Source organism: Papaver somniferum, chromosome 2, assembly GCF_003573695.1.
Source record: "Papaver somniferum cultivar HN1 chromosome 2, ASM357369v1, whole genome shotgun sequence".
Taxonomy (NCBI): domain Eukaryota; kingdom Viridiplantae; phylum Streptophyta; class Magnoliopsida; order Ranunculales; family Papaveraceae; genus Papaver; species Papaver somniferum.
This window is the reverse complement of record NC_039359.1, coordinates 46,335,076-46,345,266: the sequence shown is the minus strand read 5'-3', so window position 1 is coordinate 46,345,266 and position 10,191 is coordinate 46,335,076. Positions and strand designations below refer to the sequence as shown.

Here is a 10,191-nt window from a genome sequence, read left to right as displayed (position 1 = left end):
AATTCTAACAAGTCTGTTTGTTTGGTCTCTATAGGTCACAGTCATGTCCTTGTAGGTACCTCAACTAACATGTTGGTCAGACAGAGCAATCGGAAACAATTTGGCCCACAAGGGTTACGAAGATTTGGTTTTGAATGGGTTTTGGTTTTAATAAGGGATTTTGTTTTTGGTTTAAAATTGGGCTTTGGAAAAAAAAAAATTTGAACTAAACCTAGCATAGATTAGCACAACCCATAAAAGAAAATAAAAACAATAATAATAATTAAGACAAGCCCATAAAAGAAAAAGAAAAACAAAAATAAAAGAAAAATAAAGACAAAAAATAATTACAGTCCCAAAGAAAAAGAAAAAGAAAATAAAGGAAAAATAAAAATTATTACAATCCCAACTAAATAATTAAATTAATTATTACAAGCCCGAATTTGAATTTAAATGAGGCCCAAGTGGGTTAACTCATGGGTTAGGCTTACTTGATTTTTGGAGGGAAGCCCAAAAATAGGCTTTTGGTCCCCTTTTAGTTGCACAGCCCAGTTGGGCTTTAGGATCGTCCTAAGTAGCTCACGCAGCAAGCCCAGCAACAGCAGTTGGGTTTAGCAGCCCAGCAGAAGCAACAGCAACGAAGCCCACCTCAGTTGGACGAGCCCAGCAACTTGTTGAGATGCAGCAGCCCAGGAGCAACAGCAGCACAGCCCAGCGGCAGAGATGCACTAGCTTTGGGCTTGGTCTGGCAGCAGCAGCAGCTTCCTTGGCCAGGTTCAACAGCAGCAGAAACTCACCAGTCCCAGCTGCAGCAACAGCAACAGACAAGGTTTCAGCAGCAGCAGCAACTCAGTGGCACCTGCAAGTGAACAAGAGTGCAATGATCTCAGACAACTCTGCAATGATCTTGTGCAAAGATTGCAAAATCAGTGTGCAATGATTGCAAGGCAGAAGCTGCAATGATCTTGACAGAGATGCAATGGTAGATGAAAGACAGCAAAGGAAATCAGCAGATGGCAGCACCACTCCCCGGCAGCGGCGCCAAAAACTTGGTGTGCTTGGAAACGACACACAAAAGACTTGCAAGTATACAAGGCCAAGTTTTAGTATAGAGAGTAAGCAAGGGATTAGTCCACAGGGAGTGGGAGCATACAAGAAATTTTCCTAAGCTAGCAATGGAGACAAGGCACTATGGCAGTGAGCAAGGCAAAGTAATATGGCAATTGCAAAGAACCAAAACAGTTAACAAAGCAAAGATGACAAAACAGCATGGAACCAAGGCTGTGAGCCAAGGGCAGGGGTGAGTTTGTGCACTGATTTCAATGCACAACAGGCTTCAAAATACAAGAAATTAAACAAGCAAACAGGTAAGGAGATAAACTGAACAGGAAGCAAAACAAGACTGAAATTGTAAGTGACTGAAATAAGGTATTGTGGTCTAAGCTAAGGCTTAGAATCCACCTTTGTGTCCTAGCCAAACAATGTGATCCTAGGTTGAGTTGAATATCCTATGCATACATCTAGAATGGGAGGAAAACTAATTTGCTCACTAGTTTGCCCCTAGCATTGACTGTCTTTTGACAGAACAATCAATCACAGGCACTATGAGCATCAATCTCTTCCCATTTCTCAATCAAAACAGACATCAGGATAACTATCCTAGCAATTCACCATTTGACAATGCACTAGGCTTCATTTGAGCCTCAGCCTAATGCAGTTTAGCTCATGCTAAACATGTAACTAGCAATAACATTCATTGAGTATGATAATTCAAGCAACATTCAACATTCAAGATAATTGAAAACAACATGCACACATTCACTGTTAACTGCATAAGAAGAACTGAAATTGGAATTGCATCAAAATAAATTTGTTTCCATTCTCTACTGGCTAGTCCAGAGATCCCCTTCTATTACACACCCACCCATCTATTTATACAAACAATAAATTTTAACCTAAAATCCCCCAAAACAGTGAACTAGGGTTCTGACAAAAAGTGAGATTAAATCACCTCATACATTGAAAACTACTCGAGAACTTTCACCCATGCTTCCTTGTCGTCTGCTGATGCTACCCATGCCTTCGATTTATCCTCTAACCTCACCTATTTCATCAACTCCTAACCTAGGATTCCTGTGAGATGAAACGATTAGGAGGTGATGTAATAAGTGGCTAGAAAAGTAGGTCTAAGTGATGATGGCTCGAGTGGTGATGGTTGAATGATTTGGGGGGAGAAGATGGTGGAGTGATTTGGGGGGAGATGACGGTGGAGTGATTTGGGGGAGCGTCGCTGTAGAGGAATGGAGAAGATGGAGTCGATGGATTTGGGAAGAAGGGTGTGTTTGTTTTGCGGGTATAGGTATTTGGTTGTTTGGGTGTTGAGCGGACTCATCAAATCTCGATGTTTCGCGAAGCTGAGCCGTGTGATGCGGAAATGATAGATCGATCTAACGGCGAGATGGAAGGGAGCGAGGAGCGACCGTTGGATGCAAAAATACGACGAAACTAACGGCTCAAGATGGAGTTAGGTGCTGTAGTGTTGGTAAGGTGCATCGAAATCTGATGCATGATGACGCAGCGACCGTTGGATGATGGAATGGATCCAATCTTACGGTTAAGAAGGAAAACGGGGTTGGGTATTGAATTTTGGGTTTAGGATATGGATTTGGGTTTAGGAATTGGATTTGGGCTTAGGAATTGGATTTGGGCTTAGGAAATCTTGAGCCCACTTCTTCTTTAAGAACAATTTCTTCCTTTTTAAGCCCATTTTTATCCTTGAGTCTTCCATAACACAATCTTCACTTCTTTTCCGCTAGAGATTCCACCGGCTTTCTCCCGTGTCTTTGCTCTTTTGGCTCCGCAACTCATCTAGTCTTTATTTGGTACCTAAAAATACAAAATTAAACAACATTAAGTAATTATCCTTGAGGAGAGTAAAATACAAAATTCATTACAAAAGGGGGAATTATGGTATGCAAAATGGGATAAGTGCCAATAAAACGATGATAAATAATGCAATATTTGGCGCCTATCAAAATTATCGTCAATTGATTAGTTTCATTATTTTTTTCCGTGTATATATTCTTTTTTATATTGCAATCAATTTTACTTTAACATTAAAAAATCATGATTTATACGATATAGTACCAAAGATAACAGGGGTACCATTTGGGTGATCCAACTACGATCATGAAAATATTGTCTTGTATGATATCATCCCTGAAATATATGGTACATTCATTTATCAAAAGTTGTTAAAAACAACCAACCACATCTTCCACACTACGATGTTATCGATGTTTTAACGACAACATAAAATTAATATTGTCCATCACTCACCGTCACTACTTCTTCCACCACAAATCAGGGGCGGAGCCAGGATTTTGAGGAAAGAGGGAGAAAAAATTCTTGGCAAGTTGGATACATGTGAAAAATGTACTTTGTATCTCATTTTACGATAAAAGAACAAAAATAAATATAATTGTGCTTGACTCCGCCCCTAACCACCACTAATCTTTCGGCCTCCACCTTTTCTACTACTCATTGTCGCCAAAAATGTCTATTGATATTATTTATCAAAATTACTTATTAATAAAAATAAATATTATAATTAATTAATATTATAATTGATTAATATTATAATTAAAATGTCTAGGCTTCCACCACACCCAGTGTAATTATCGACTTTGTTTGCCTCTCTATTAATTAAGAAAACATTTATAATTAACAAATGATTAGTCATTTATTATGAGCAATTAGTGAAACACTAATTAAAGAACACTTTATAATGAATAAATTATTTATTATGTGCAATTAGTGAAACACTAATTAACAAAGAAATTATGATATTTAAGTTGAACAAACCACCACCGTTGATTTATCTTTTCTATTAATTCCAACCAAGGTGGAACACTGGTTAGAGGCCACTCTTATGACATAATAGGTCATGAGTTCAAACCTCTCTGTTACAATTTTTGAAAATCCATACAATTTTTGAAAATCCAAATCCATATATTGACTTTATTATTCATTTTTCATTCATTATATTGGAATTAATGCCATGCGTGCGAGTTGTAGGGGGTGGTTAGGAGAACCACAACCCTTGATTTATCTTTGTCCGGACAAATCCTGACCACCACTAACACAGACAAACTTAGCCTAGCGTTGTTTTGTACTAATGATTGATAAATACAAGTGTTGGAAGACGAGCAGTCCCGGATTCCTATTGTCTGTGTGTTGCAGAAACTTTCTTCTCTAACAAAGTCCGTCATTAATAGCAGTAGCATCTCCCATGCTAATAATTTATAAAAAGTACGCCATTAATGACATAATGAAGATAATATGAGGTTACATATTTAGATTTCTTGTCCTTGTTATGTATTCTTCTTAATATCAACATGTCCTAATCCATTGCGAAGACTCACCAAAATCCAATACAGAATAAATCAGTAGCAATAGAGTATGAAGTAGTGAGAAAATATCACTCAGGATTTTCCACAAGCACCTTGTGTGCATTTTGATGATGAACCAGAGATGCCTTCGTTATTGATATCTAACCTATTATCTCCTTCCCTGCAGGACATCAATTTAAAACATACCCATAAATCCATATCATTCATTCTCAATCATATATCAACATCATCCTATCTTCTTCTCTAGTTTCTTGGTTTCACGTATTACCAAAAAAAAAAAAACTCGATTGCTTTGCTGCCAAATTAAAATCGATACGAACCCATTGTTTCTTAGCTTATGCAATCACTGAAATACAGAATTCTAGTTCTTCTCTGTCATTCCCGGCTCGGCGGCTCAAGAACACTTTCTTTTTACTCGGTCAAAGAATGGATTGAATAAAAAGCACAAACACAAAAGGATAGGTCTCTTTAGCCTTTAGCCAAAAGCCAAACGCAGAAGAGCCTACATGAAGCAAAAAAAACAAGATGCCAGTCCTACAGAGAGACGACCTTACTTCAGATAAAACGAAGAGGACAAAAGACAGCAGACAGGCCTGCATGACCAAACTACAAACATTAAGTAATCAAATTATCAGAAGGGTTTGCTGGACCCTTGTCATCTTCTTGGACAGCCTTAGCTTGTTGTTTCTTATTTTTTGATGTTTTCTTCGGGGCCTTCTTGCCTGCCAGAAGCTCGGCCTTCTTCTTCGCTGCTTGTTCCTTTTTCAGGCGATCTTCCTCATCTTTGGCAGCCCCCCATTCGAGTTTATTAGTTTCCTCCACTACAATGTTGTTCCTGCATTGCATAGTATGAGTAGCCTCTTCGATTGTAGCCTTTGTCCCATCGGCGGTCCCAGAACCTTCAACCTGTATGTTCTTCTCTTTGATGCAAGAACCTTCAGCCTGTATGTTCTTCTCTTTGATGCGATCTCGCATAATTTGGAGCTCAGCCTTAGCCTGCTCAAGTTTGGCTTGAGCCATTTCTTCCTTGTTGTAGTCTTCTGAAACCGTGACCCATTTCTTCCTTGTTGTAGTCTTCTGAAAATGGTCATCAATAATACTTCGTGTTCTTTTACTGTTTCAGATTCCTAAATCATCTCCTAAAAATCAATTCACAGGAGATCTTTAATGACGGTGTTTGAGAAAAGGAGTTTTATTTATTTATTTATTTATTTTGACGCGTGTACTACCCGTGCTAACATAACTGAGCAGTCACGGCGCATCCAGGTTAAAGGGGGTCTCACCTAATAATAGTTTAAAATGGGGGAAATGTAAATTAGGTATCTCTTTTGGGGGAAACACAAAATCCCCCTTACAATAATTTGTACATATAGTAAATACAGGACCCCGTAACTAAGAAACCATCTCCTACAATATAGAGGTCTCACTCTTTAAAAATTTATGTGATGAAATATTAACCGTTTAATTTATAAATAATATTTTAATTATTATTTATCAACACTAGATTTTTTAGTTGGCAGCTGAGCGCCAACCCTTATCTGAATAGCATATGAAAATAAAACTACCTACACCACTACCAGCATCATTACTAACTAAGCAATTCTTCAAACGCTTGAAAAAAAACATACAATATCTTTACTAAGCTCCTTAAGGTAGTGAAGGCCAAAACACCCAAACCATAACTGTAGCGTCCCCTAAACTAGCAGCTGACTAATCCAAAAGATTAACAAAATAAAGAGGCATTACGAATCTAAAACAAATACTTAAACTTTCAATTAAGAAATCTGCTACAAAAACTTAACCCAAAACTAACCCCGCTCAGAAATATATATACAAGAACTCCTCTCAAATGATACATATACAATAATCATTAGGTTTACAACTTTAATATACAACATAATAAACATATCAGAATATAACCAACTAACGAAGTCAACTTCTCAGAGCTATCGCTGCGTAATTCTAATCTGTCTCGGAAACTGAAAATGGGAAAGGGTGAGCACACATCCCTAAAAGGGGTGCCCAGTAGGAATAACATTTACCTTTAAAGTAATCATTGGAAATGATTCGAAAACGATTCATGTTTTCCCTAAACACTAAATCGCAACCAATTTCACATAGGTAAACAATCATGTATATGGATCTAACTCCTTCCAAACAATTTACTAGTAATGGTGACCCGTCCCGTACCTAGATAGCTACATGGTGAACTCGTCCCACACCTAGTTATTGCAATAAAAGTAAGTAGGTATAAATGAAGGAGCAGTAACCTATATACCACGGATGGAAATTCTCATTTCCAAACAATCAAATGGAAATTCTTATTTCCCAAAAAATTCATGGAGACAAACAGAGGATTAAAATTCCTTTCCAATCAATGGAAAGATTAAAAGAGATAACAGAACTTTCGAATTAAAAGTTAAACAATGCATGGAAAGCACAATCAGACAATGCATGGATTTGTTAAACATAAACTTTGGTAAGAGAAAACAACAATAATCACAAAAGAGTTAAATATAAATTTCCACCCCTTTTGATGACAAGCCACACCTACCTCGAGATCCACGATCCACTGGTTTATCCTTTAATCGATCGTTGTTAATATAAAATAATTGTTAATCACACAAGAAGTCTAAGAAACTAGCCCAAAATGGCTCATACAATACAAGTCTAACTAATATTTCTAAACTCATTTATGGTTCTAGACATTTTATTTATCTATCTTTAGCATATCTAAAGGTACACTTGTTCGCTTAGATTGTTTCTATAGTTCATTATCTAAGTCTTATGAATATCTATAACTTTGTGAAAGAAATCAAAGACTAATTCAGACCACAAGCGATCCAACTCATCAACATATCACAACTAGTATTAAGCCCAAGTCTACTAGACGAGCCCATTTACCCTATGATCTAGTCCATCTGACTCCACTAACAGTCTCTAACAGTCAATCAGACGGTCAAAGGTCAACAAACAGTCCACGTCAGGTCAAAGTCCAGAAAAATGGTCAAACGAGTCAACTTGGAATCGGTCAACGATCCAACTCAGGTCAAGATAGGGAACTTAATGAGTTAACTCAGTCTACAAGACTGATTCAGGTGAGTCAGCAGATCCGGCTCAGTCAGAAGAACCGAGTCAGCTAAGTTAAATAACTGACTGGGATGGCGAACATCCTAATTATATTGCAATTACAAGAACACAGCCAACCTGATTCTATTCATTTGATCATGCATAAATAATTCATTCTAACAGAATTATACAAATTCAATACAACTGTAATTTAAGCCTACCTGCAATAGCATTTTCAAGCTTTCCGTTAAAGACTCACTCAACACCTTCATCTAACCCTCATTCCCAACTTCAAATCAATCTCAATATATACAACTCAACTCAGCCTACCCAAACACAACCCCAAGAGTTCCACACAAATCACAAACAACTTCACTGAGTTCAGCTCAACGCAATCATCACTATGACCTCTTCATTATCATCAATTGTCCCCTCACCTGCAATTATCATTTCAGTTCACAGCCAAGTCAAATTCAAACAACTGCGACTCTAAACTTTGAACTTAATCAAAATGCATCACCTAAAACTTCAGTTCTGCATTAACCACTACACAGTCTACCTTGAAATGTCTGCTGAAACTTAGTTTAGGTCCACCATCCTTAACTTCACTTCCCTCACCTCCTACATCAATTTGAGTTCATCTCACTACTTATACTGCCCGCACATTCAACCTTCTGCAATCTATGTAACTCAGTACATTGCACAATCAAATATAACAACACCATCTCCTTCCCATGACTGTGATTATAAAACACAACTCCAAATCCCAACCACTGTTCTGTATCCAACCTTTTCAAGCCCACATCACCAACTCAGGAAATTCTGCAAACTCAGGCAATTCTGAATCCCAACAGCAACATCATTTACAACAAACCTATCTCATGTCTCAACATCAGTGAGATTTCATTTTCAACCACAAGCATCTGCAAATCCTTATCAGCTATCTATATAACTATCAACTCAACTTCATTTCTAGATACACTTCTATAACATCCATTCTATGCTCAAACCACAACCAGAGTGTCAACCTACTCTACAGCTGCACCTAACAAACCATCTGCAATCCCAACTCAGACAACCCTTCCTTAATCTCATACATACAGACACACCATCATCAACTGCAAGACTAGTTCCCTAACTGAATTATCATCAGTACAATAAACTTTAATTCTACAATTTCAACCACACAAACAATGCCACTCTGTCTATCCATTCACATTCTCTGCAACTCCAACACCACCACCACCTAACTGTCACCCCAGACTCCATTTGAGAGTCATAATCAAACCCTAATTACTCTTACAACTCAGACTAGGCTTGCCACTCAATAAAAGCCTCAATAATCAACCACTCATTCAACAAGTTACAACAGTACCCAACTCCATACTCACCATCTCCATCTCTTTGCTGCCTCAAACATCCATCCACTGTAACATAATTCCTCATCCAGTTCCATACACATAATTCTATCTCAATTATTATATCAATTAACAAGTTCAATAACTCAGTAATGAATGTATATAAACATCACTAAGTTAACTAAAAAGAATAATTACCTCAGAACAGCTTCTCTCCACCAATTGAAATCAATCCCTTCTTTAGACTGAATCGACTCAGCACATCACCATCAAATTCCCAAAATCTTCACTCACCTGAGGTTATCTCAACCCACAAATCAACACCTCAACTGTTAAATTAACACAATACCCATATTCAAATCACCTTTCTTAAACATGGGTTTCATCTTCTAAAGTTTCTATGAATTTCTTACAAACCCTAATTCGATGATGCTTCATCAAAACAACTTCAGAAATTCAATTACATAACAACCCCTTCATTCTTTCACTATTAAGAACTCAATTTCATCCTCTATATCTCATAAATCTTCAATCGATTCCATCTCTCAGGAACCTTAACTCTAATTCTCTTCATTTCGTCATTTCTTCTTTATCCAACAATAAACCAACCTTAACACTATCACCAGTAATCAACCTCCAATGTATCCCCTGAGTTTCTCTTCACTATCACGGCCTCTGAAAACTCGCAGAATCGCCAGAAGCGAATAACAGAAGAAGAGAGAAGAAAGAAGAAGAATGAAGAGAAATAGAAAGAGAAACGAGAGTTTATCTTCTCGAAATGGTGCAGATAAGGATGACCAAATTACTGAGACACCCACGCCATGGATAAGGGCTGCCAAGTCGGTTTGTCTATAAAATGACTAATCTTCCCTTCATACTCATCCGGTGATATCTTCTTCGTCCAGTATCCGAATGACACGTTCAAGTATCCCATTTTGAATGAATTCTATATAACGGTACCGATTTCGTATCTAGTTTTTAGATTAATTTCTAATAATTGACGTTCGAGTTACACTTATCGAATAATTAGCGGCTAAGACGTCTTTTGACTAGTCTAATAACGTTGACGAGCTTGAGGGTCTTTATATTCTCCCCACCTTATTCATTTTCATCCTCGAAAATCAAACCATCCTTCTGGTCTTCAAAAACTCCCCACCTTATAGAATAATCCCATCTCTTGTCTAAGCACTAACAACAAGAAACAATGCACAAACCTATATTGCTTTCTGCAACTAAAATTTGTGTCTCTAGGTTCAATTATACTAATTTAAATTCTAACAAATAGGGAAGTCTAAGTTTCTCAAACTAATTTCTATTTTAATTACAAGGGAGATTCCTATGAATCTTTTTAAGTGAAATTTTATCTATCGGTT

General features: G+C 37.3%; 1 protein-coding gene across 1 annotated transcript; it reads right to left on the bottom strand.

Moving 5' to 3' along the window:
* Positions 1 to 4,782: 4,782 nt before the first annotated feature.
* On the bottom strand, positions 4,783 to 9,559 carry LOC113347539. Its single transcript, XM_026591222.1, has 2 exons — positions 7,682 to 9,559; positions 4,783 to 5,530 (listed from the first exon to the last, which is right to left on the bottom strand). The coding sequence occupies exon 2, from the start codon at positions 5,409 to 5,411 to the stop codon at positions 5,007 to 5,009; it is 405 nt and encodes a 134-aa protein (XP_026447007.1). The 5' UTR covers positions 5,412 to 5,530; positions 7,682 to 9,559; the 3' UTR covers positions 4,783 to 5,006.
* Between the last annotated feature and the right edge of the window lie 632 nt (positions 9,560 to 10,191).

What these genes read in the sequence shown, in the direction of transcription:
- LOC113347539 (XM_026591222.1), bottom strand. Translation starts at nt 5,411, where the DNA reads ATGGCTCAAGCCAAACTTGAGCAGGCTAAGGCTGAGCTCCAAATTATG.